The sequence below is a fragment of the Macaca fascicularis genome, chromosome 19, assembly GCF_037993035.2.
Source record: "Macaca fascicularis isolate 582-1 chromosome 19, T2T-MFA8v1.1".
NCBI classification, from domain to species: domain Eukaryota; kingdom Metazoa; phylum Chordata; class Mammalia; order Primates; family Cercopithecidae; genus Macaca; species Macaca fascicularis.
Genome location: NC_088393.1, coordinates 56699493 through 56724693, shown reverse-complemented (window position 1 = coordinate 56724693; position 25201 = coordinate 56699493). Strand labels below are relative to the sequence as shown.

The 25201-nt window shown below is 53.1% G+C and overlaps 2 protein-coding genes and 1 long non-coding RNA gene across 35 annotated transcripts in view; 2 read left to right on the top strand and 1 right to left on the bottom strand.

The window, feature by feature from the left end:
* RASIP1 (Ras interacting protein 1) overlaps positions 1-11284 on the top strand; it is a 20191-nt gene extending 8907 nt beyond the window's left edge. The window contains exons 5-12 of one of the 2 annotated variants that reach the window (XM_005589799.4): positions 1716-2369; positions 3853-3890; positions 4128-4279; positions 4398-4501; positions 6297-6540; positions 6748-6920; positions 9871-10018; positions 10872-11284. In XM_005589799.4, the coding sequence (XP_005589856.2) occupies positions 1716-2369; positions 3853-3890; positions 4128-4279; positions 4398-4501; positions 6297-6540; positions 6748-6920; positions 9871-10018; positions 10872-11071 (1713 nt within the window). In that variant the 3' untranslated portion in view covers positions 11072-11284. The remainder of the gene's footprint in view (positions 1-1715; positions 2370-3852; positions 3891-4127; positions 4280-4397; positions 4502-6296; positions 6541-6747; positions 6921-9870; positions 10019-10871) is intronic. The other variant, XR_012427817.1, reaches the window with a different exon arrangement.
* The window catches only part of LOC107128239 (uncharacterized), a 17136-nt gene extending 4381 nt beyond the window's left edge, over positions 1-12755 (bottom strand). Inside the window, exons 1-2 of the long non-coding RNA XR_001487127.4 lie at positions 12619-12755; positions 2922-3083 (exon numbers count right to left, since the gene is read on the bottom strand). This is a non-coding gene — a long non-coding RNA (uncharacterized lncRNA). The remainder of the gene's footprint in view (positions 1-2921; positions 3084-12618) is intronic.
* On the top strand, positions 12148-25201 carry MAMSTR (MEF2 activating motif and SAP domain containing transcriptional regulator). 32 transcript variants are annotated; one of them, XM_065534730.2, is made up of 10 exons: positions 12148-12190; positions 12814-12892; positions 15120-15158; positions 16184-16241; positions 16421-16602; positions 16956-17058; positions 17300-17494; positions 17816-18001; positions 18091-18145; positions 18312-19287. In XM_065534730.2, the coding sequence occupies exons 5-10, from the start codon at positions 16487-16489 to the stop codon at positions 18593-18595; spliced, it is 939 nt and encodes a 312-aa protein (XP_065390802.1). In that variant the 5' UTR covers positions 12148-12190; positions 12814-12892; positions 15120-15158; positions 16184-16241; positions 16421-16486; the 3' UTR covers positions 18596-19287. The 32 variants fall into 32 exon arrangements, with proteins under 32 accessions (XP_065390802.1, XP_005589862.3, XP_015296874.3 ...); XM_005589805.5 differs by having other exon boundaries at positions 16418-16602; XM_015441388.4 differs by having other exon boundaries at positions 16358-16602.

Sequence of the window (25201 nt, the reverse complement as noted above, 5' to 3'; positions counted from 1 at the left end):
CCAGGTTCAAGTGATTCTCCTGCCTCAGCCTCCCAAGTAGCTGGGATTACAGGCATGAGCCACCTCGCCTGGCTAATTTTATATTTTTAGTAGAGACAGGGTTTCTCCATGTTGGTCAGGCTGGTCTCGAACTCCCTACCTCAGGTGACCCGCCTGCCTTGGCCTCCACTGTGCCTAGCCTCTTTTTTTTGAGTCTCACTCTGTTGCCCAGGCTAAAGTGCAGTAGCGTGATCTTGGCTCATTGCAACCTCCACCTCCTGGGTTCAAGCGATTCTTGTGCCTCAGCCTCCCAAGTAGCTGGGACTACAGTCATGCACCACCATGCCTAATTTTTGTATTTTTAGTAGAGATGGGTTTCATCATGTCTGGTCTTGAACTCTTGACCTCAGGTGATTCACCTGCCTCCGCCTCTCAAAGTACTGGGATTACAGGCATCAGCCACTATGCCCGGTCCAAGGGAATCTCTTTACAAGTACCCATTCATTGCTTTAGGAATATTGAGAGAAACTATTATTGGAAGGGGAAATATATCTGGAAGCCTTTATCATGGTGGGGTGGGGGTGAAATAATGGACAGGTGGGACCAGGGATGGGGAAAAGGAGATTTCCTTGGAAAGGTCCATTCTTTGAGGATGAGTGTAGTTGGACAGTTCATTTTAGAAATGGGGATCTCCTTGGAAGCATCTAATGCTTGAGGGAAAGAAATGGTAGAGCCCACGTTAGGAAATGGTCTCTGACCATCTCTGGAGGTCAGGAGATGGAGACCATCCTGGCGAACACGGTGAAAACCCGTCTCTACTAAAAATACAAAAAAAAATTAGCCAGGCGAGGTAATTCCTGTCTGAAGGAATGGGAGACCCAAAATAATAAGCCCCCTTTCTACAGTGGGCTCTCCTGCTCCCTCGCCCAGGAAGGGATGCTTTCTCAGCACCTACAGTGAACTCTCACATCACAGCCACTCCATGAATCGACAAACCCAGATGAATTCCGGACTACATACGGGCGCCTGTAGTCCCAGCTACTTGGGATGCTGAGGCAGGAGAATGGCGTGAACCCGGGAGGCGGCGGAGCTTGCAGTGAGCGGAGATCACGCCACTGCACTCCAGCCTGGACGACAAAGTGAGAGTCCGTCTCAAAAAAGAAAAAAAGGAGGGGTCTCCTTGTACATAGCCGGTCTTTGGGATGGGTGTTATGGGACCATCCACCACACAAAGTGCCTGGAAGAGTCCACTCAGTGGCGGTGGGGGTGCTTAGACAGTCCTTTGAGATCCCAGATCTCCTTGGAGTGTTCATTCAAAGTCGGTGGGGGGCCGGGCGCGGTGGCTCACGCCTGTAATCCCAGCACTTTGGAAGGCTGAGGTAGCTGGATCACCTGAGATCAGGAGTTCCAGACCAGCCTGGCCAATATGGTGAAACCCTTTCTCTACTAAAAATACAAAAATTAGCCTGGTGTGGTGGCGGGTGCCTGTAATCCCAGCTACTCAAGAGACCGAGGCAGGAGAATTGCTTGAACTCAGGAGGCAGAGGTTGCAGTAAGCCGAGATCGTGCCACTGCACCCCAGCCTGGAGGACAGAGCGAGACTCCATCTCAAAACAAAAAAAAAAAAAAGGAGAGAGAAGAAAAAAAAAGTTGGTGGGAACAGGAGAGTTGTAGAAAACAGATCTGAAGATCGGTATGGAAGTGATGTCCTTAGTGCATCCTCGTTTCCCCTCCAGGACTTTGTGGTGTATGTGATGACGCGAGAGCAGCACGTGTTTGGTCGAGGTGGGAACTCGTCGGGCCGCGGCGGGTCCCCGGCTCCCTATGTGGACACCTTCCTCAACGCCCCGGACATCCTGCCCCGTCACTGCACAGTGCGCGCGGGCCCTGAGCACCCGGCCATGGTGCGCCCGTCCCGGGGCGCCCCAGTCACGCACAACGGGTGCCTCCTGCTGCGGGAGGCCGAGCTGCACCCGGGCGACCTCCTGGGGCTGGGCGAGCACTTCTTGTTCATGTACAAGGACCCCCGCACTGGGGGCTCGGGGCCGGCGAGGCCGCCTTGGCTGCCTGCGCGCCCCGGGGCCCCGCCTCCGGGCCCTGGCTGGGCCTTCTCCTGTCGCCTGTGCGGCCGCGGCCTGCAGGAGCGCGGCGAGGCACTGGCCGCCTACCTGGACGGCCGTGAGCCAGTCCTGCGCTTCCGGCCGCGCGAGGAGGAGGCGCTGCTGGGCGAGATCGTGCGCGCTGCAGCCACTGGTGCTGGGGACCTGCCGCCCCTCGGGCCCGCCACGCTGCTGGCGCTGTGCGTGCAGCATTCCGCCCGTGAGCTGGAGCTGGGCCACCTGCCGCGACTGCTGGGTCGCCTGGCCCGGCTCATCAAGGAGGCCGTCTGGGTGAGCGCCCCCCAATCCCCATCCAGCCCCACCAGCGCCCCAAGTCCCTTCTCCAGCCTCCCCTCCCCACCTTCAACTCTTTTCATAGCTGGGCTGGATGAAACCACTGTTCCCATGATGCCTCAGGAAGGATTTGGGTTTTTTGTTTTTGTTTTTGAGACGGAGTCTCGCTCTGTTGCCCAGGTTGGAGTGCAGTGGCGGTCTTGGCTCACTGCAACCTCCCCGTCCTGGGTTCAAATGATTCTCCTGCCTCAGCCTCCCGAGTAGCTGGGATTACAGGCGACTGCCAGCACGCCCGGCTAATTTTTTGTATTTTTAGAAGAGCCGGGGTTTCACCATGTTGGCCAGGCTTGTCTGGAACTCCTGACCTCGTGGTTTGCCCGCCTTGGCCTCCCAAAGCGCTGGGATTACAAGTGTGAGCCACCACACCCAGCGTTTTGGGGTTATTAAATAGTAAGGGGCCCCCCATAGAACGCTGGGAGTTGTAGATCCACTGCACTTAAAGGGAAGCCCAAACTGGCCTTAGGAGAACTCACCTAAGCATGAACTCACCTTAGGAAGAAGCCATTATGGGAGATGGTGGGGGAGAGATCCCACTGGATGAGAAGTTGGGAGAGGTCAATGTGAGAATTCACTGCAGCCCATTGGGCTCGGAGTTTGGATAGTAGTGAGCAAATTCATTCTTGGAGGCGAGGAAGCACAAAGCCACTGGACCTACAGATGGAAGTTCCAGAAAGAAACCATTCAGAGTGGGGGAAATGTTCCATCCTATTCAGCTAGGGCCTAACCAGAGAGGTTTAAGGAGTTTCTTGAGGGTAAAAATTGGAGAAGAGGACCTGAAGGAGCTACACCACTCATAATTGTAGAGTGTGTGTGTTTTAAAAAGTAAGGAGAGACCATTCTAAAGCTTGTGGGATTAGAATTTGTCTGAAGAGCTGGGCGTGGTGGCTTATGCCTGTAATCCCAGCACTTTGGGAGGCCGAAGTGGGCAGATCACCTGAAGTTGGGGGATCGAGACCATCCTGGTTAACATGGTGAAACCCTGTCTCTATTAAAAATACAAAAAATTAGTCGGGCATGGTGGCACATGCTTGTAATCCCAGCAACTTGGGAGGCTGAGGCAGGAGAATAGCTTGAACCTGGGAGGCAGAGGTTGCAGTGAGCCGAAATTAAGCCATTGCACCCCAGCCTGGGCAACAACAGGGAAACTCCATCTCAAAAAAAGAAAAAAAGAATCCGTATGAAGAGTAAAGGCCAGTTGCAGTGGCTCACACTGTAATCCAACTGCTTTGGGAGGCCAAGGTAGGAGGATCATTTGAGCTCAGGAGTTGGAGACCACCCGGGGCAACATAGTGAGACTCCATCTCTAAGAAAAGTAGGATCAGTCTCTATGAGAATTGTGCTTCTAGAAAAAACAGGGTATTAACTTATAAGCCCCTCAGTGGATCCCCCTCACCTTGATTCTGATCTTACTGTTCCACAGGAAAAGATTAAGGAAATTGGAGACCGTCAGCCAGAAAAGTAAGAGAAATTCTGAGCAGAGCGGCCTGGGGGGATGCAGGGGTTGGGTTTTGCGTCCAGTTCTGTGTTCACCCCATGCATGTCTCAGTCCAAGTTTCTGCTTCTCCCTGGCACTCAACTTTTCCAGCTGTGCCATGGGGGTTGGTCTTGGTCTCCCATTTAGACTTAGAAATCTTGGGGTTTGTAAACTATGATGAGGGTTGGGCAGGGATCACAAATTCCTTCCTCTTTTTCAAGCCACCCTGAGGGGGTCCCCGAGGTGCCCCTGACTCCTGAAGCTGTGTCTGTGGAGCTGCGGCCACTCATGCTGTGGATGGCCAACACCACGGAGCTGCTTAGCTTTGTGCAGGAGAAGGTGCTGGAAATGGAGAAGGAGGCTGACCAAGAGGGTGAGCTCTGACCCAGGCTCAGGCTTGTCCAAGTCTCCCATCATGCCTTGCACCTGGGAACCTGGGCTCCTGGCTGCCAACTTCTGGTTCTCCCTCTTAACCCCAAGCCTGTCCTCAGACCCACAGCTCTGCAATGACTTGGAATTATGTGATGAGGCCATGGCCCTCCTGGATGAGGTCATCATGTGTACCTTCCAGCAGTCTGTCTACTACCTCACCAAGGTTGGCCCTTGCCTCTTACTTCCTGTTTGACATAGTGTCACTTCCTGTTTCACTTAACATCACTTCCTGTTTGTGGTAACATCACTTCTTGTTTGAACTACACTGTGTGGCTCTGATGTCACTATTTGACCAAGATTTTCTGCTTCTCTGACATGACATCCCATCTCACCCAAGGACTTTGCTGTTCTGACACCACTTGTTTGATCTTACATCACTTCCTGCCTTTCTGGCTTCTTTTCCTTTGTAATCATCACCTGGGCAAATGTGGTGGTTCACATCTGTAATCCCGGCACTTTGGGAGGTCGAGGTGTGTGGATCACTTGAGGTCAGGAGTTTGAGACCAGCCTGGACAACATGGTGAAACTCCATCTCTACTAAAAATACAAAATTAGCCACGCGTGGTGGCCTGCGCCTGTAATTCCAGCTATTGGAGAGGCTGAGGCACAACAATCACTTGAACCTGAGAGGCGGATGTTGCAGTGAGCCAAGATTACTTCATGCCACTGCACTCCAGCCTGGCAGATGGAGCAAGACTCCGTCTCAAAAAAATAAAGCCAGGCGCAGTGGCTCACGCGTGTAATCCCAGCACTTTGGGAGGCCAAGGTGGGTAGATCACGAGGTCAGGAGTTTGAGACCAGACTGATCAACATGGTGAAACCCCGTTTCTACTAAAAATACAAAAATTAGCTCGGTGGTGCCTGTAATCCCAGCTACTCAGGAGACTGAGGCAGGAGAATCGCTTGAACCCAGGAGGCAGAGGTTGCAGCGAGCTGAGATTGCACCACTGCACTCCAACCTGGGCGACAGAGCGAGACTCCATCTCAAAAAAAAAAAAAAAAAAAAAAAAGTAGTAATCACCACTTTTGACAGGCTGACCTCACTACTTGGTAACAGTCACCATTACCACCTTCTGAATCTCCCATTTTCTAAGTCTACTCTTCAGTCACTGTTAAGTTTTATATATAATAGATAGATAAATGATTGATAGATAGCTAGAGATCAAATAGTGCCAGGAACTGATTTAAACTGAAGATCCTCTTTCATCAGGCCCCACTTCCTTCGCTTGCTGACCTCACTTCCTACAGTTCTGAATTCACTTCCCTTTCAGAAACACAGATCTTTGTCTCTGAGTGCCCTTCCTGGAAGGGCCTGCTTTCTGCCCCAGTCTCCCCACCACTACCCTTGACCTAATACCGCTTCGTGGCATTCTTAGGGTTTCCGGCTTATGGTATGCCTGATGCCCTATCTGCAAGAATGAGAGAGGATCTTTTGGGACAGATGACTATCAGTCTCTAAGTTCCTCTAGCAGCCTAGATTGTGAAGCCCTTTCCTCCTTCACTTCCTGTACATTCCTGCCAAGTGTGCTTTCATTTCTTCTGTTTCTGACCTCATTTCCTGTCCTTGGCCTGATCTCACTTTCCACTGGCAAACTGCCATCCCACTCCCACTTCCTGATTCTCCATTCTTTTTCTTTCCTTGGGGAATTTGGGATGAATAATTCTTTGACTGAAAGGGAACTCTTTGTCCAGTATCCTTTGTCCTCCTTGAGCTGTCTCTGCTGAGAACTACAAGTCCCACAATGCACAAGAGGTGATCTTAAAATACTCAAGAAACTTATATACCCTTCCACCAAGTAGGGATTTGCTCATGGAGACCCTTTGGGTGTTGACTGTAGAATGGACTACAACTCCCAGGAGACCTTGGTGGAGCTCCCCATTATCTTCATGCTCTATTACCCTGAAGCTTCCTGGGAGTTGTAGTCCAATCACTTGTTTCCCCTTCTCTATTTCCTCAGACTCTGTATTCAACTCTGCCTGCTCTCCTGGATAGTAACCCTTTCACAGCTGGGGCAGAGCTGCCGGGGCCTGGCGCGGAGCTGGAGGCCATGCCTCCAGGGTTGAGGCCTACCCTGGGCGTGTTCCAGGCCGCCTTGGAGCTGACCAGCCAGTGTGAGCTGCACCCTGACCTCGTGTCTCAGACTTTTGGCTACTTGTTCTTCTTCTCCAATGCATCCCTTCTCAACTCGCTGATGGAAAGAGGTGAAGGTTGGCTGGGAGCTGTCAGGGAGGCAAAGATGGGAACCACTGAGACTCAGGTCAAAGTAGACACACCACGGGCTCAAGCCTCACCTTTGGGTACCCTGGAGAACAAGCTCCAGATCCCAGGCTGAAGGATAGGAACAGTCTGGGAGGCAGGAGGACAGAGTCCAGCTAACCAACTTCCTCTCATACCTTTAATGCCCACAGGTCAAGGCCGGCCTTTCTATCAGTGGTCCCGAGCTGTTCAAATCCGAACCAACCTGGACCTTGTCTTGGACTGGCTACAGGGAGCTGGGCTGGGCGACATTGCCACTGAGTTCTTCCGGAAACTCTCCATGGCTGTGAACCTGCTCTGTGTGCCCCGCACTTCCCTGCTCAAGGTGACTGCTGGTCAGCTGTACCTGACCCCTGACCTCTGACTCCTCAACCCCCCTCAGCCACCTTCTGTATTCAGCTCACCGTTGGAACTCCCCTTGAACCCCATGCCATCCCCAGCTCAGACACTGTGGGTAACACATTGGCAGGTAGAAGGAAGCCAGCACCAACAATGACCAAACTCGGCTGTGTCTGAATCCTGGTGGAACTTACTAAAAATGGCTTCCAGGCCTGGGCCAGGCACGGTGACTCACGCCTGTAATCCCAGCACTTTGGGAGGCCGAGGCGGGCGGATCACGAGGTCAGGAGATCAAGACCATCCTGGCTAACACGGTGAAACCCGGTCTCTACTAAAAAAAAAACCAAAAAATTAGCCAGGCGTGGTGGCGGGCTCCTGTAGTCCCAGCTCCTTGGGAGGCTGAGGCAGCAGAATAGCGTGAACCCGGGAGGCGGAGCTTGTAATGAGCCAAGATTGCGCCACTGCACTCCAGCCTGGGCAACAGAGCGAGACTCCATCTCAAAAAAAAAAAAAAAATGTTTCCAGGCCTGGCGTGGTGGCTCACGCCTATAATCCCAACACTTTGGGAGGCCTAGGCAGGTGGATCACTTGAGGCCAGGAGTTTGAGACCAGCCTGGCCAACATGGCAAAACCCTGTCTCTACTAAAAATACAAAAATTAGCCAGGCATGGTGGCGCACGCCTGTAATCCAAGTTACTCTGGAAGCTGAAGCAGGAGAATCGCTGGAACCTGTAAGGCAGAAGCTGCAGTGAGCCAAGATTGCACCATTGCACTCCAGCCTGGGCAACAGAGCAGTATCTTGTCTCCAGAAAAAAAAAAAAAAGTTTCCAGGGTCCCTCACTCAGACATGCTGAGTCAGAAAGTCTGGTATGAGACCAAGGAACATGTTGGTTAAAACATTCATTGAACATGAACTACCTGCCAGGCACACTGTTTAGCACTTCTAGTTTAATGCTGACAAAGCCCCATCAAAGTAGGTGACTATTTTTCAGATGAGGAAACAGAATCAGGTAGGACAGGTCGCTTGATTTCATTTATTTTTCCTTATTTATTTATTTATTTTTGAGACGGAGTCTCACTCTGTCACCCAGGCTGGAGTGCAATGGCATGATCTCGGCTCACTCCAACCTCCGCCTCCCGGGTTCAAGCGATTCTCCAACCACAGCCTCCTGAGTAGCTGGGATAACAGGCACACGCCACCACACCCGGCTAATTTTTGTAATTTTAGTAGAGACAGGGTTTCACCTTGTTGGGCAGACTGGTCTTGAACTCCTGACCTCAGGGGATTCGCCTGCCTTGGCCTCCCAAAGTGCTGGGATTACAGGCATAAGCCACCATGCCTGGCCAGTTTCAATTATTTGTATTTTCCTTTCTTTTTATTTTTTTAAATTTTATTTATTTATTTATTTTTTGAGACTGAGTCTGGCTCTGTCGCCCAGGCTGGAGTGCAGTGGCTGGATCTCAGCTCACTGCAAGCTCCGCCTCCCGGGTTTACGCCATTCTCCTGCCTCAGCCTCCCGAGTAGCTGGGACCACAGGTGCCCGCCACCTCGCCCGGCTAGTTTTTTGTATTTTTTAGTAGAGATGGGGTTTCACCGTGTTAGCCAGGATGGTCTCGATCTCCTGACCTCGTGATCCGCCCGTCTCGGCCTCCCAAAGTGCTGGGATTACAAGCTTGAGCCACCGCGCCCGGCCTCCTTTCTTTTTAAATATCTTACAAAACTGTTCCCCATAGACATTTATTTATTTATATCAAATGTTTATAATGGGCTGGGTGTAGTGGCTCATGCCTGTAATGCCAGCACTTTGGGAGGCCAAGGTGGGAGGACCACTTGAGCCCAGGAGTTTGAGACCAGCAGGCAACACAGGGGAGACACCATCTCTACCAAAAATTTTAAAAATTAGCCAGGTGTGGTGGCACACATCTGTGGTCCCAGCCAGAAGCAGAGATGGAAGGACTGCTTGAGTCCAGGTGGTTGAGGCTGCAGTGAGCCACAATCATGCCACTACACTCCAGCATGGGTGACAAAGGAAGACCCTGTTTCAAAACAGTAAGGAAGTTTACCATGCATTTAATAAACCCCAGGCAGCATTCCAAGTACTTTACAATTTTGCCATATTGCATCCTCATACCAACTCTATTAGATAGTTCCTGTTCTCCAAATTTATGGATGAGGAGACTAGGGGATGGTGACCTGCCAGAAGGTAATAAGTGACCCACTGGGATTTTTGAACTCAGGCAGTTTAGGTGGAGTCTCTGATGTTAAGTGCATTGATGGTTCTGATGTCAGCTACATCAGGTGCAGACATCGTCAAACAGATACAAAGAGTGGCTACCACAGAATAATGAATCCCAGCTAGGCGCAGTGGCTCATGCCTGTAATCCTAGCACTTTGGGAAGCTTGAGACCAGCCTGGGCAGCATAGTGAGATCTTGTCTCTACAAAAAATTAACCAAGTGTGGTGGCATGTGCTTGTAGTCACAGCTGCTCTGGAGGCTGGGGCCAAGGATCACTTGAGCCCAGGAGTTTAAAGCTGCAGCAAGCCATGATCGCACCATTGCACTACAGCCTGGGTGACAGAGTGAGACCCTGTCTCTTTAAGGACAAAAAATAAAAATAAAAAAAAAATAATAATAATCCCCAAGTACCATCGTCATATTCAATAATATAAACGAATGGCCAATCTTATTTACTTCCAGCCCACTCATTTCCTGTATCCTCATTTATCCTGAGGCAAATCACATTTTAAAAAATTGCTGGGAGCACACCCTTCCCCACCATCACTTTGGTGATAAACAGACTTCACAGTGCCCGGAAGACACTGCAGAGATGCCATTATCTTCCCGCCACACCCACTCCCGTTATGGAAGCCCTTCCATTTCACTTCTCAGCTGCCCCGTAATGACCATCAACCTCTCACCTGGTCTTCCCACCAGGCTTCCTGGAGCAGCCTAAGAATGGACCACCCCACCTTGACCCCCGCCCAGCTGCACCATCTGCTCAGCCACTACCAGCTGGGCCCTGGCCTCCAGCCGCCAGCCGCGTGGGACCCTCCCCCTGCAGAGCGGGAGGCTGTGGACACAGGTGAGGAGCAACGGGATACAGCATTGGGGCTGTCAGCTTTCTTCTTCTTCTTCTTCTGAGACGGAGTCTCACCCTGTCACTCAGGCTGGAGTGCAGTGCGCGATCTCGGCTCACTGCAACCTCTGCCTCTCAGGTTCAAGCAATTCTCCTGCCTCAGCCTCCTGAGTAGCTGGGATTACAGGCGCGCGCCACCACGCCTGGCTAATTTTTTGTATCTTTAGTAGAGACGGGGTTTCACCATGTTGGCCAGGCTGGTCTCGAACTCCTGACCTCGTGATCTGCCCGCCTCGGTCTCCCAAAGTGCTGGGATTACAGGCGTGAACCACCGCACTTTTCTTCTTTTCTCAGGATCTTGGAGTCCAGATCCCCAGTCTCCTTCTAAACCGATTCTGGACCCCTGTCCCTCTCCACCAGGACATAAGCGCAGGACCCAGCCCCTTCCCCCCTCAAGATACAGGAGTTCAAGCCCCCAGCTCCCTTTATTCTCAGTGGTTCGCATCCCTAGTCCATTCCCTCCACCAGCCACCCACCCACCACCCCTAGGAGTCCAGGTCTCGGGACTTTCACTCCCCTGAACTTGACTCCTCCACCTTTAGGAATCTGTAAGGCAAGTTCCGAGCCCCTCCTCGGGGATTTGGGACGCCGTTTCCCAGGCAGTAGTGGCTTTCCATCGTCTGAATTACAACTTCCATCATGCCCAGGGGCTCCTAGAGTAGCGTGTGAACGGACCCTGCCCCAGGAGTTGCTGGGGTTTGAAGTTTTTTTCTTCCTTTGGGTGTGACGCAGCCTCTCCCCGATGCAACTACCTCACTCCCACTTTCAGACTCTAACCCCGCCTACTTCGGTCTCACAGGTGACATCTTCGAAAGCTTCTCCTCGCACCCGCCCCTCATCCTGCCCCTGGGGAGCTCGCGCCTGCGCCTCACTGGTCCAGTGACGAACGACGCCTTGCATCGTGAACTCCGCAGGCTACGCCGCCTCCTCTGGGATCTTGAGCAGCAGGAGCTACCAGCCAATTATCGCCATGGGCCTCCCGTGGCCGCGTCTCCATGAGAACCAATACCAAACGAGAGCGCGCACCTTGAAATGTCGCGGGCTTCCACTGACAGGAGCCCGCCTGGGCGCAGAGCTTTATGGGAGTTGTAGTTCTTGTCGCGCGTGGAATGTTGGGAGATTGAGTTTTCGGGAAGCAGCGGATGGGACGGTGGGAGCATGGGCTTAGGATGTGAATGCCAAGGACAAATAAAGGTATCTGTGGTATCGGCAGCGCCTCGATTGTTAAGACTTGGGGGCGCTAATGATGGTTTTCTGCAGAACAAGGTTGCAGGGCCCTTGTCTGGGCCCCTGCCGAGTCTGAGTAGGTATTTATAGCCACGGCCTTGGCTCGCCCTTTTGCATGTAATCCAATCCAAGAGCACAGGAGCTTCCCACACCCCTCAGAACACGGCCCTAAGCTTGCTCTGCCGATTATAAGGCCCTCAGTCCTGCCAGTGGGAACCAGCGATGTCTCCCTTCGACCCCCACCCTCAAATCCATACTCCAGCCCCCTCCTCCCTCAGACCCAGGAATCTGAGTCCCCAGCCCCCTCTGGACCTTTGCCTGCTGGGCACACTGCCGAATCCCAACACCTCTGTCTCCGTTCCCAGCACCCCAGAGGCCCCCGCCTCTTTTTCTTCAAACCCAGGAGTCGAGGTCCCCATCCCTCTCCTTTCTTGGATCCAGGAATCTGGGCCCCCAGTTTGAACTTTTCACTCCCCTGAACTTGACTCCAGTTGCTGCGTCAGGGAAAAAGTAGGTGACAGGTGGCACCTGCCGGCAGGGCCGGGACACGACCACCTGCCGCTGCTGCTCACTCGGCGCCCCTCTCCGGGCACCTGCTTCTGTCAGTCCGCCTGCCACCGCTCCACCCCACCCCACAGCCCCAGGACGCGCAGGGGGAGCGAGCCGGGGAACCCTGGCGTCCCCCCTCTACCCCCCAGCATCCCCCTAGGCCCGCTCAGGCCCTCCCAGCGGGTGCTCCCACCCCTTCTCAGGGTCCCCAGCGGGGCTCCCGGCACACCCCAGGAAGGTGGGTTGGAGGCGGTCCCAGGCTGGTGGGGCGGAGCCTGCGGTGTCCAGCCTCGGCCTCTAGACTCATCCTGCCCCAGAGCACAGCTTCGCCGAGCCCACCTGGTGAGAAGCCCCTGGGGTGGACGGGGGGCGCACTCCTCAACGGTTCTGTCCCCTCTCTGGTCCCAGTCCCTTCCCCAGAGACCCTGATGGCTGACACCCCACTCACTCCTTCTCAGATACAGGTCACAGGGACCCTTCTGTTCCTCAGAAACCTATCAGGGCCGGGTTCCCCTCTCCACTCAGGATCTTGGATTCTCTTCTTAGAGTACTGAGTTCCAGCCCTTAACCTCCTTCTCCTTCAAGATTCCAGAGTCCAGGCCCCACTGCTTCCTCCCTTTCCTTGATGCAGGGGTCCCAACCCACAATCCGTTCCTCCTCAGGACCTAGGATTCCCAGATCCCAGGTCCCTCCCCTCCCAGGATACCGGAGTTGAGGCCCTCAGCCCCTGTCTTTCAGACCAGGGGTCTAGGTTCCCAGCTCCCTCCTACCTCGGAGCAAGGTGTCCGGGTCTGCAGTCCCCTCCTCTACAGCCCCTGGGATCCAGAAGTTATGGCCCAAGGCTGCTCCTATTCCCACCTCCCTCGGGCCCTTTCCCTGCTGAATTCACTCACAGGGGCAGCCTTCTGACCTCCACTCTGAGCCAGCCCACTATGGGGCCCCTGCCCTGCCCCCTCTCCGTCCAGGTCCCCATCCCGGCCTTGGCAATGACCCTGGCGGCTTCCTCCCAGCGTTCCCAAATCATTCGCTCCAAGTTCCGATCTGGTGAGAGAGGGCTCTCTTCATGTGTGGGGGATGGGATCCTGAGAATGCTGTACTCTGGGGTGGGAAGGGAGGGGTGGTAGGACCCATGAGGCCTGCGTTTTTTGTGCAAAAGGTCACTGCATAAAGGAGGCCCCAGCACAGGGGTCCAGCTGTGGTGGATCGAGTGTGCAAATGGCTAGTACCACCCTCACGGGGGAGCAATGGGGATTGGAGGCCAGGGGTAGGCATGCAGAGTGTTCGAGCACTGTAGAGAAACAAGGGCTTACTATGGTGCACATGCAGAGGCAGAAGAGCAGAGGAGGGACTTCAGGGGACCAGTGTGCGAGTTTGGGTGAGGGGACAATGAGTTGTCAAGCTGTGAGTGCCAAAGGTCTTGTTTTAGGTCCCAGGGCAAGCAAAAAGTCTGCAAGTATAGCCGGGCATGGTGGTGCATGCCTGTAATCCCAGCTACTTAGAAGGCTGAGGCAGGAGAATAGTTTGAACCTGGAGCCGGAGGTTGTGGTGAGCCAAGATCGTGCCATTTCACTGTAGCCTGGAAAACAAGAGCAAAACTCTGTCTCAAAAAAAAAAAAAAAAAAAAAAAGTGCCAGTGTTTCGAACTATAGATCAGTTCCTGGGAAGGCAAAGGTACTTCAGTGTGCACATGAGATGTCTGTGTGATTGGATGGGTACAAAGACACCAGAAACCAAAGAGCAAGGAGTGTACAAAAAGGCGCATATATCCAGAGAAGAGCAGAAATGTGCAAAGGGAGATCCTTGCTCCCAAACTGGGGTACAAACCCTGAGTGTGCACATAAGATAGTTAACATTCATCCTGGCCAGGTGTGGTGGCTCATGCTTGTAATCCCAGCACTTTGGGAGGCCGAGGCAGGTGGATCACCTGAGGTTAGGAGTTCAAGACCAGCCTGGCCAACATGGCAAAACCCTGTCTCTACTAAAATACAAAAAATTGACGCCAAACGAGGTGGCTCATGCTTGTAGTCCTAGCACTTTGGGAGGCTGAGGTGGGCAGATTGCCTGAGCTCAGGAGTACAAGACCAGCCTGGGCAACACCGTGAAACCCCATCTCTACTAAAATACAAAAAATTAGCTGGGCGTGGCAGCATGCGCCTGTAGTCCCAGCTACTAGGGAGGCTGAGGCAGGAGAATTGCTTGAACTTAGGAGGTGGAGGTTGCAGTGAGTCTAGATCGCGCCACTGCACTCCAGCCTGGGTGACAGAGCAATACTCTTGTCTCAAAAAAAAAAAAAAAAAAATTAGCCGGGTGTGGTGGTGGGCACCTGTAATCCCAGCTACTTGGGAGGCTAAGGCAGGAGAATCACTTGAATCTGGGAGGCAGAAGTTGCAGTGAGCCGAGATCATGACATTGCCCTGAAGCCTGGGTGACAGAGCGAGACTCTGTCTCAAAAAAAAAAAAAAAAAAGATAGTTAACATTCATCCTGGGCGACACAGCGAGACCTGTCTCTACAAAAAATAAAAACAAAACAAAAAAATTTAGCTAGGTGTGGTGGTGCATGCCTGTAGCCCCAGGTACTCAGGAGACTGAGGTGGGAGGATGGGTTGAGCCTGGGAGTTCAAGGCTGCAGTGAGCTGTGATCGCACCCCTGCACACCAGCCTGGGCTACTGAGCGACACTTTGTCTCTAAAAAAATAAAACAGATTAAAAAAAGGAAAAAAGAGTGTTAACATGGATGCTGAGGCACAGTGGGTCAAGGATGAAGAGTTCAAAAACACGCAAGTGCACGAAAATGGCATGTGTGCAAAACTAGAGCCCAAAGAGATGCACACTTAAAATGTGGATATGCGGAGAGTGTTAACTGTAGGAAGGCCCCGGGATAGCACAGAAAGTAGCAGGAGTGCATGGATAAAGGGAGGCGAGGTGCAAAGGGGCCAGCCTGCCAAGATGGCGATTGCGCAGGGGGTGGGGTGGGCACACGCTTGCTCATGGAGGGGGCAGGTGGAGCCAGGGGCAGGGCTGCCTCCTGCCTGCACGCTGGCTGGCTCGTAGCCCCAGAATGGCGCTGGCCCGCAGCGCTGCGCTGGCAGAGAGCAGGCGGGAGGCCGGAGGAAGGGAGCCTGCTGCCCGCCCACCCGCCTGCACAGGCTGTGTAAGGGGGCTGGGCACGCGTGTCCCGCCAACAACTGCAGCTCCCACCCGCCTGCCAGGCCAGGCTCCTGGACACTCCCTTCCCGCCTTCCTCCTCCCACCTCCCTCCTCCCTCCACAGTCCTCCAGCTTCGGATCCACAGACGGAATCAGGAGCAGAGTAAGTGTGGGCCCCAAAAGGGAGGGGATGGTGACTTCCCCGCCGATTGGGATATCCTGGAATACGGCTGCCAGATAGCCCTCATTGGTTCCTGCAGCTCAGTCCCCATCCCCGGGGACAGACCAAAATCCCAGCCTGTCCTTTCCCAAGGATCCAGGGGTCCAGGTCTCTGGCCACCCCACCCCTAGGAGCTCTGCTTCCTGCTTCTCCACCCCAATGAGATGCATGAGTTTGGATCCTGCTTCTTTGGAGAAGACGGGCATCCCAGTCTCCACATTTGGTATACACGAGAAGCTCTGGATGTAGTTTTTGTTTTTGTTTTTGTTTTTTTGAGATGGAGTCTTGCTCTGTCGCCAGACTGGAGTGTCATGGCTCAATCTAAGCCCACTGCAATCTCTACCTCCCAGGTTCAAGCGATTCTCCTGCCTCAGCCTCCTGAGTAACTGGGATTACAGGCAGGCGCCACCACTCCCAGCTAATTTTTGTATTTTTTGTAGAGACGGGGTTTCACCATGTTGGCCAGGTGGGTCTCGAACTCCTGACCTCAAGTGATCCACCCGCCTCAGTCTCCCAAAGTGCTGGGATTACAGGCATGAGCCACTGCGGTTGGCCTGGATGTAGCTTTCAGCCTCTCCCTCTCCCCAAGAACCAGGAGTGCAGTCCCCACCCCTGTCCTAGCAAAACCTCAGACATCTGTGATCCTCAGCTACCACACCCCTTTGTGATAGAAAATTCCTGCTTTACTTGAGAATGTAACAATCGGGCCCCCCCACACCTCCGCCCTCAGATCCAGGAGTTCAGGCGCCCAGCTCCCAGCACTCAAGTCTTGCGCCCTGGCCTGCCCTCCCGCACCCCGGGGCCCCGCTTTCCACACAGCCTTGCTCCTCCCGGCCTGGCTTGCTGCCTGCAGGCCTCTCAGGGTCCTTCATCGTCTCTCCAGTCTCGGATCCAGACCCGTGGATCTCAGCCTCAGGCCCTCCTCTGGCCCCGGCCTTGCCCTCAGGCACGGCCCCTTTCCTCTTCAGCCCTGGGGTCCTGCTCCCCGAGCCAGAATATTGTCCTCCTTGGAGGTCCCCAAAGAAGGTGAGTCTCGACCGGAGGGAGAGGTCCCTATGAGAGCCCAGCCTTTGTCTCCCTTGCTGCTGCTGCCATTTTTGCTCCTCTTTGGTGGCACCGAGCTGACTCTACTTTGCATGTAGCCCCGGGGCAGCAAGGTGGGAGCGGCGCTGAAGCCTAGCACATCATACCTGCTCTTCCAGGAGTCTCCCAAGATCTCCCAACGCTGGAGGGAGTCCAAGCCCAGGGGGAACTTGACATACCACCAGTACATGCCCCCAGAGCCGAGACAGGGATCCAGGGCGGACCCCCAAGCCGAGGGGTCCGCCCTGGGTCCTCCCGGGCCACCTCTGTGGGAAGGGACAGACTCGCAGCAGCCACATCCTAGGTATGATGCCCCTTTCTCTTCTCCCAGGACCCAGAAATTCAGGTCCCAGCATCTTCCTCTCTCAAACCTCCAGTCCACGATTAGGGGATTCGGGCCCCCAACCCCCTCCTCCCCCAGGGTTTAAGAGTCCAGGATCCCAGCCCCTCCCTTTGCCCTTCAAACCCGAGTCTGAACCCCTAGTTCCTCCTCCCCCATGCACAGAAATCTAGCCCCATGTTTGCGCCCTCGGAGACCCAGAATTCTGGGCCCTCACTTTTCTGCATCTTCCCCAGCCCCCCGTTTTTGAGGACCCCAGAACGCCTTTTCCCCCTCTACCCCTCTAACCTTTGTTCACCCCTCACGACTATCACCAGGATGAAGCCCTGTGTTCTCACTCCCTGCCCACCAGGAGTCCCTAGCCCCTCGCCCCCTCCACACAAGTTGGAACTTCAGACCCTTAAACTGGAGGAGCTGACGGTAAGTTTGGGGTGTAACTTTCCAGGCTGGCTCTCTCCTTCGGTGGGGTCCCAGAATTCCAACCCCGCAGCCTCTACCCGCTGGAAATCCAGGACATCGGGTACCCAGTCCCATCGTGTTTTAGGGTCCCAGGAGTCCGGAGCCCCAGTGTCTCCTTTCTCGGCTTCCAAATATCCTGTCCGGCTCCCGCCTGCGCCCCGGAGCCCGCCCAGCACTGCCTCTTCCCACCCCCCCTCCCCAGGTCTCAGAGCTCCGGCAGCAGCTGCGCCTGCGGGGCCTCCCAGTGTCGGGGACCAAATCCATGCTCCTGGAGCGCATGCGCGGCGGCGCCCCGCCCCGCGAGCGGCCGAAGCCGCGGCGCGAGGACACTCCCGCGGGTGCTCCCTGGCCGCGCCTCAGGCCCAAGGCCCTGGCAGCCGCCCGGCGTCAGGGCTCGGTGAGGGCGGGGCTATGCGCGTGTGGACCAATGAAGAGAAAGCAAAGTGGGAGGGGCGGGGAGTCGAAAAAACTAGCCAATGAAGTATGGGGGCGTGGATCAGCGGTGGGAAGCCTTGAAGGGAGGGGGCGTGGTTCAGAGCAACGGGGGGAGGATCTTTAGGGAAGAGGAGCTAATGAAAGAATAGGAGGCGAGACCAAAGGAGGGGTTGATGAGCAAGGGGTCGCGACAGGATCAAGGGGTGGAGCCACACGTTGCGAGTGGGTGGGGTTGCGCCCGGTGGGCGTGGCTTATGGGAGCTACCCCTCCTGGCTGTTCTAGGTCAAGCCCAGCGCAGCATCTCACAGGCCACCTCTTCCACGTGCCGTGGATACCCCGGGGACGGCGCCGGCTCCAACTACCACTTCGGCTCCTGCTGCAGCTCCAGCCCTGAACCCTTCCTCAGCGCCGGGCTCACCGGCTCTGACTCTGGAGGAGGAGCTACAGGAAGCGATTCGGAGGGCGCAGGTAAGAGGGTGTGGGTTGAATCCGGCTAGGGTTCTCTAGTCAGGTCCAGGTCGGAGTCCGGAGTTCTCGCCGAATTTCTCCATCCGCAGTTGCTTCCGAACCGGGACATCGATGACATCCTGGAGGATCAGGTGGAGCCTGATGGTAGGATCTGAATTCTTAGATTTAGGGAAGGTAGGGGCTGAGGTTCCGGACTCCTACGTCCAAGGGAGGCATGAGCTGGGGAGCTGGACTCCTGGAAATGGGGTTTAGGGGGCTGGCGCCCGGACTCCTGACTTTCCCAGCTCACGTACCATTCTTTATCCCGCAGACCCCCTGCCCCCCATTCCCCTGGACTTCCCTGGCTCCTTCGACGTGCTGTCCCCTTCCCCGGACTCTGAAGGCCTCTCGTCTGTTTTCTCCTCTTCACTCCCATCTCCCACGAACTCCTCCTCCCCTTCTCCCAGGGACCCCACGGACTCCCTGGACTGGCTGGAGGCCCTGAGCGGGGGTCCTCCTCTGGGTTCTGGTCCCCCACCCCCCAGCATCTTCTCTGCTGACTTATCTGACTCCAGCAGCAGCCGGCTGTGGGACCTGCTGGAGGATCCGTGGTGATGGATTCTGGGATTTACAGAGACAGAGAACTGGTGGGGGTGGAGAGAAGCTCTTTGGGGGAGGAGAGGGAACTACCAGCAGAGCCCCTCCTACCGCAGACACAGGATGGGAGACAACCTCCAACCCCACCTGCCTCCTGAAGTGCTGCTGACATGCAATGCAACTGCCTGAACTTTGCCTACCTGGCCTCCTTATGATCCCCCTCCGGGATGGTACGGTTTGGGGGCTTCTTTTGCTGCTGGCCACAGCAAACAAGCTGCTTGCTGCTTCCTTCAGAGGCCTCATGGATGTTTTTACATGCTCCCGACCCCAGTAGATGGCTGTCTGTTGTTTGGGGAGCCTGGAAGGTGGTTATGTCTTTTGAATGCAGGAGAGGAGCAAGAAAGAGTGGAGGGGGAGCCAGACCCTGACCTCCTGGGGTTGTGGTTGGAGATGAAAAAATTAGAAGCATCAGGTCTAAGATCAGCTTCTCTTGGAAGCAGAGTCTGAGACAAGATATAAATGCCAGTGATTTGTTAAAGAAGTGTTCTGCCGGGCACGGTGGCTCATGCCTGCAATCCCATCACTTTAGAAGGCTGAGGCAGGTGGATCACCTGAAGTCAGGAGTTCCAGACCAGCCTGGCCAACATGGTGAAACCCTGTCTCTACTAAAAATACAAAAAAAAATAAAATAAAATAAAAAAATAAAAAAATTAACTGGGCATGGTGGCATATGCCTGGAATCCTGGCTACTTGGAAGGTTGAGGCAGGAGAATCTCTTGAACCCGGGAGGCGGAGGTTGCAGTAAGCCAAGATCGCTCCATTGCACTCCAGCCTGGGCAACAGGAGAAAAACTCCATCTTAAAAAAAAGGAAAAAAAAAAAAAAGAGAGAGAGAGAGAAAAAGAAAAAAATGTTCCCAGGAGAAGCCAGTAGAAGAGTGGGGAAAACAGGACAGCAAAGGGGAAGAGGAGCAAGAGGTGACCTCAGGTGAAGTGCCAACCTCAGCCTAATCCTGCAGGGAGCTCCAGAGCACAAATTAAGTTGTGGAGTCTTTCCCATCTTGGGACATATGGAACTGGGCCTTTGTATCTCCCTGTTTGAGCTTGTAGCCGAACAACAAACCACCCCCAAACCGGCCTCAGTGGCAAATGCCTGTAACCCCAGCACTTTGGGAAGCTGAGGCAGGCAGATCACTTGAAGCCAGGAATTCAAGACCAGCCTGGCCAACATGGTGAAACCCATCTCTACTAAAAATACAAAAAAACTAGCCAGATATGGTGGTGGGAGCCTGTAATCCCAGCTACTTGAGAGGCTGAGGCAGGAGAATTGCTTGAAACAAGGAGGTGGAGGTTGCAGTGAGCTGAGATCATGCCACTTCACTCCAGCCTGGGCAACAGAGTGATACTCCATCTCAAAACAAACAAAAAACAAACAACAAAAGCCCACACCACCCCAAAACTTAGAGCTGTAAAACAATAACTATACATGATTGCTCACAAATGCATGGGTTGACTGGGCTCAGCAGGGCAGTTCTTCAGTTCCATGTTATGTTGGCTAGAGGTGCAGTCATCTCAGGGCCCACCTGGGCTAGCACATACAAGATGGTACATTAGATGTGTGTGGCACCATGGTGGGGATAGCATGAGGACTGGGCCTAGCTGGGTTGTGGGGACATCTGGACTTCTCTCATTCTCCATGCAGTGTCAGCACTGTCCCTCTGTGGCCTCTCCACCAGAGTAACTAGATTTCTTGCATGATAGCTCAGGGCTCCCAAGAATGAGTATTCCAAGAGGGGGGAGCCGAAGCTACCAGTCTCTTAAAGACTAGGCTTGAAATTGGCACAATTTCTCTTCCATTGTATTTTATAATTAATGCAAGTCGGGCAACCCGAGGTTAAATATGGGAGGGCACTATACAAATCTGAATATCAGGGACGTGCTCACTAGGGGCTATAGTTTGGAGACTTGCCACTACACCACCCCTAGTCAGTCATGAGCCATGGGTCATGAAGGGAGGGAGGAATAAACTCCCAGGAACCTCCAGCCCAAGGGCAGTCCTGGGAAGAATGTCATAGGGTAAGTTATTCGCGGCAAAATGTTTTAAAATGTAAGTTTTGGTCGGGTGTGGTGGCTGATTCCTGTAATGCCAGCACTTTGGGAGGCCAAGGTGGGTGGATCACGAGGTCAGGAGTTCGAGACTAGCCTGACCAATATGGTGAAATCCAGTCTCTAGTAAAAATATAAAAATTAGCAAGGCATGGTAATGTGCGCCTTTAATCCCAGCTACTCGGGAGGCTGAGGCAGGAGAATGGTGTGAACCCGGGAGGCAGAGCTTGTAGTGAGCCAAGATTGTGCCAGCCTGGGTGACAGACTTCATCTCAAAAAAAAAAAAAAAATAATAATAATAATAAATAGGTTTCAGGGCCAGCACCATGGTTCATACCTGTAGTCCCAGCTACTCTGGAGGCTGAGGCAGGAGGATCACTTGAGCCTGGGAGTTTGAGGTTGCAGTAAGCTATGACTGCACCACTGCACTCCAGCCTGGGCAACAGATCAAGACCCTGTCTTTCAGGAAAAAAAAAAAAAAAAAGGCTGGGTGCGGTGATTCACACCTGTAATCCTAGCACTTTGGGAGGCCGAGGTGGGTGGATCACCCTGAGGTCAGAAGTTTGAGACCAGCCTGGCCAACGTGGTGAAACCCCATATCTACTAAACACACACACACACACACACACACAAATTAGCCGGGCGTGGTGGTGCACACCTGTAGTTCCAGCTACTCGGGAGGCTGAGGCAGGAGAATCACTTGAACCTGGGAGGCAGAGGTTGCAGTGAGATAAGATCATGCCTGCACTCCAGCCTGGGCAACACAGTGAGACTCCATCTAAACAAAACAAAACAAACAACAAACAAACCAGAAGAGGCAAGGTAAGCAGGTTTGAGATTACCTAGTTTGAATTTCAGCAGGCTCTGGAGCCTAAAGGTTGTCCTGAGTTTTTGGTACCTGGCCCGGGGGTAATTAGCACAGGTGGATGGTGGCTCAGGGAGCCTGTGCTCATAAAGGTGTGGATGGGGTGTGGGCTCTGGATTGGTTGGTTTACATAGGAAAGGTGAGTAGTTGACTATCTCTAGCATTTGGGGTTGCTGGAGTGGGGATTTAAATCAGATTTAGTATGTCATAACTTAGTCCACAAGGAAAAAAAAATCAGATTTAGGCTGGGAACTGTGGCTCACACCTGTAATCCCAGCACTTTAGGAGGCCAAGGCAGGAGGATCGCTTGACGCCAGAAGTTCCCAGAACAACCTGGGCAACATAGCAAGACCCCATCTATGAAACAAAGTGTTGCTCTTTCATCAAGGCTCGAGTGCAGTGGCACAATCATGGCCTCTACCTCCTGGGCTCAAGTGATCCTCCCACTTCAGTCTCTGGAGTTTCTGGAACTACAGGCACACACCACCATGCCCAGCTAATTTATTTATTTAGAGACGGAATTTCACTCTTGTTTCCCAGGCTGGAGTGCAATGGCACGATCTTGGCTCACTGCAACCTCCGCCTCCCAGGTTCAAGCTATTCTCCTGCCTCAGCCTCCCAAGTAGCTGGGATTACAGGCACACACCACCACGCCTGGCTAATTTTTTGTATTTAGTGGAGACGGGGTTTCACTATGTTAGTCGGGCTAGTCTCGAATTCCTGATCTCAGGTGATCCCCTGGCCTTGGCCTCACAAAGTGCTGGGATTACAGGTGTGAGCCACCACACCTGGCCCGGAGACTTTCCTGACTGTATCGCTCTCCATATTAATCTGTCCCCATATCTGCCTGACTCAGGTCACTCTGTCCCGGTTCTATCTTCATATCTCTTATGTTCTCTGTCTGATTTGCCCTCTGACTGTTCTCTCTTCCCTGTCTCCGTCTCCAACTCCCTCCTGCCCTTTATCTCTGATGCATCCGTCATCCCTTTCAGTCTCCGCGCTCATCTCTCTGTGTCTCAGGCACTCTTTCAGCTTCTGCCAGGCACCCCGCCTGCCCCCATTGCACCTTCCCCATCTCGCCTGCGTCCAGAGGGGGCAGTGTTGAGCTGAGGGTGCACTTGGTCCCTGCAGTGCCCCAAGGAGTCAGGGCCAGGAAGCGGGCTTGGTGGGGTGTGTGTCTGAACCTCAAGCCTAATGGAAAGTCTTGCCTCCTGCACTGCCGACCGCCGGCATCGAACCCTTCACCAAAGACTTCATCCCTCCCTCCTGCCTCAGGAAAACCAGGGCTGGACTGAGGGGGATCAGATGGGGAACCCCAAGGAGCACCTTCCTGCTCTGCCCCGATCTCGACAGAAGATGGATATTTACATCATGAGGCCTGAAAAAGACCACTAACATCAAAATACCAAAATCACTAATGTATCTTATAAACATATTCCCTCCCCCGAAGGGTATAGTCATATTCATTGTGTAGACTGAAAAAAATATTTCTCCTCCTCCTTCCTCTCTTTTTCCTTCCTTCCTTCCTTCCTTCCTTCCTTCCTTCCTTCCTTCCCTTCCTTCCCCTTCCCTTTTTTTTTTTTTTTTTTTAATTTGAGATGGAGTATCGCTCTTGTTGCCCACGCTGGAGTGCAATGGTGCGATCTCAGCTTACTGCAACCTCCACCTCCCGGGTTCAAGCGATTCTCCTGCCTCAGCCTCCGGATAGCTGGGATTATAGGCACCCACCACCATGCCTGGCTAATTTTGTATTTTTAGTAGAGATGGGGTTTCTCTGTGTTGGTCAGGCTGGTCTTGAACTCCCAACCTCAGGTGATCCACTGGTCTCGGCCTGCCAAAGTGCTGGGACTACAGGTGTGAGCCACGGCACCCGGACTCCTTCCTTCCTCCCTCTTTCTTTCTTTCTTTCTTTCTTTCTTTCTTTCTTTCTTTCTTTCTTTCTTTCTTTCTTTCCTTTCTTTTTCTTTCTTTCTTTCTTTTTCTTTCCTTCTTTCCTTTTTTCTCTTTCCTTTTTCTCCTTCCTTCCTTCTCTTTTTTCTTTCTTTTCTTTCTCTTTCTTTCTCCTTCCTTCCTTCCTTCCTTCCTTCCTTCCTTCCTTCCTTCCTTCCTTCCTTCCTTCCTTCCTTCTCTCTTTTCTTTCTCTCTTCTCTCCTCTCTGTCTCTCTTTTGAGTTTCACTCTGTTGCCCTGGCTGGAGTGCAGTGGTGTGATCTCAGCTCACTGCAACCTTCACCTCCTGGGTTCAAGCAATTCTCCTGCCTCAGCCTCCTGAGTAGCTGGGATTACAGGTACATGTCACCGCTCCTGGCTAATTTTTGTATTTTTAGTAGAGACAGAATTTCACCGTCGGCCAGGCTGATCTCAAACTCCTGACCTGAAGTGATCCACCCGCCTTGGCCTCCCAAAGTGCTGGGATTACATGTGTGAGCCATAGCACCTGCTTGCCTCAGGATCTAATTGTATCTTTTCAATTTTCTTTCTTTTTTTTTTTTAGACGGAGTCTCACTGTTGGCAGGCTGGAGTGCAGTGGTGCAATCTTGGCTTACTGCAACCTCTGCCTCCTGGATTCAAGCAATTCTCCCGTCTCAGCCTCCCAAGTAGCTGGGACTACAGGTGCATGTCACCATGTCTGGCTAATTTTTGTATTTTTAGTAGAGACGGGGTTTCACCATGTTGGCCAGGATAGTCTTGATCTCTTGACCTCGTGATCCACCTGCCTCAGCCTCCCAAAGTGCTGGGATTACAGGCGTGAGCCACTACACCTGGCCTGTACCAATTATATTTTGAAGTGACTTGTTAATGCCGTCTTGGGAGCAGGGGTAGTGTCTCCTAGACTGCTTTCTTATACATGATAGGTGCACAGTACATATTTGTGGGTAGTCTGGAGAAAATACTATAATATTGGGATCTATAAAATCATTGTAAAAGTTGCCTTTTTCTTTTTCTTTTTTTTTTTTTTTTAAGACCAAGTTTGGCTCTTGTTGCCCAGGCTGCAGTACAATGGTGTGATCTCAGCTCACTGCAACCTCCATCTCCCAGGTTCAAGCGATTCTCCTGCCTCAGCCTCCCTAGTAGCTGGGATTACAGGCATGTGCCACCACGCCTGGCTAATTTTGTATTTTTAGTAGAGACAGGGTTTCACTATGTTGGCCGGGCTGGTTTTGAACTCCTAACCTCAAGTGATCCATCCGCCTCAGCCTCCCAAACTGCTGGGATTACAAGTGTGAGCCACTGCGCTCAGCCAAAGTTATCTTTTTGATTCAGACTTGTAACAGGATTCCATCTACTCCTAAGATTTTTTTTTTTTTTTTTTTTTGAGATGGAGTCTCACTCTGTTGCCCAGGCTGGAGTGCAATGGTGTAATCTTGGCTCACTGTAACCTCCGCCTCCCAGGTTCAAATGATTCTCCTGCTTAAGCCTTCCAAGTAGCTGGGACTACAGGTGTGCACCACCACCCGTGGCTAATGTTTTGTATGTTAAGTAGAGACAGGGTTTCACTATGTTGCCCAGGCTAGTCTTGAACTCCTGACCTCAGGTGATCCACCCGCCTTACCCTCCCAAAGTGCTGAGATTACAGCCACCATCACTGGCCTAAGATGTACTTTGGAGTTCATGTGATACTCATGTAATAAACTCTCAGAGAACCTTTTCTCCCA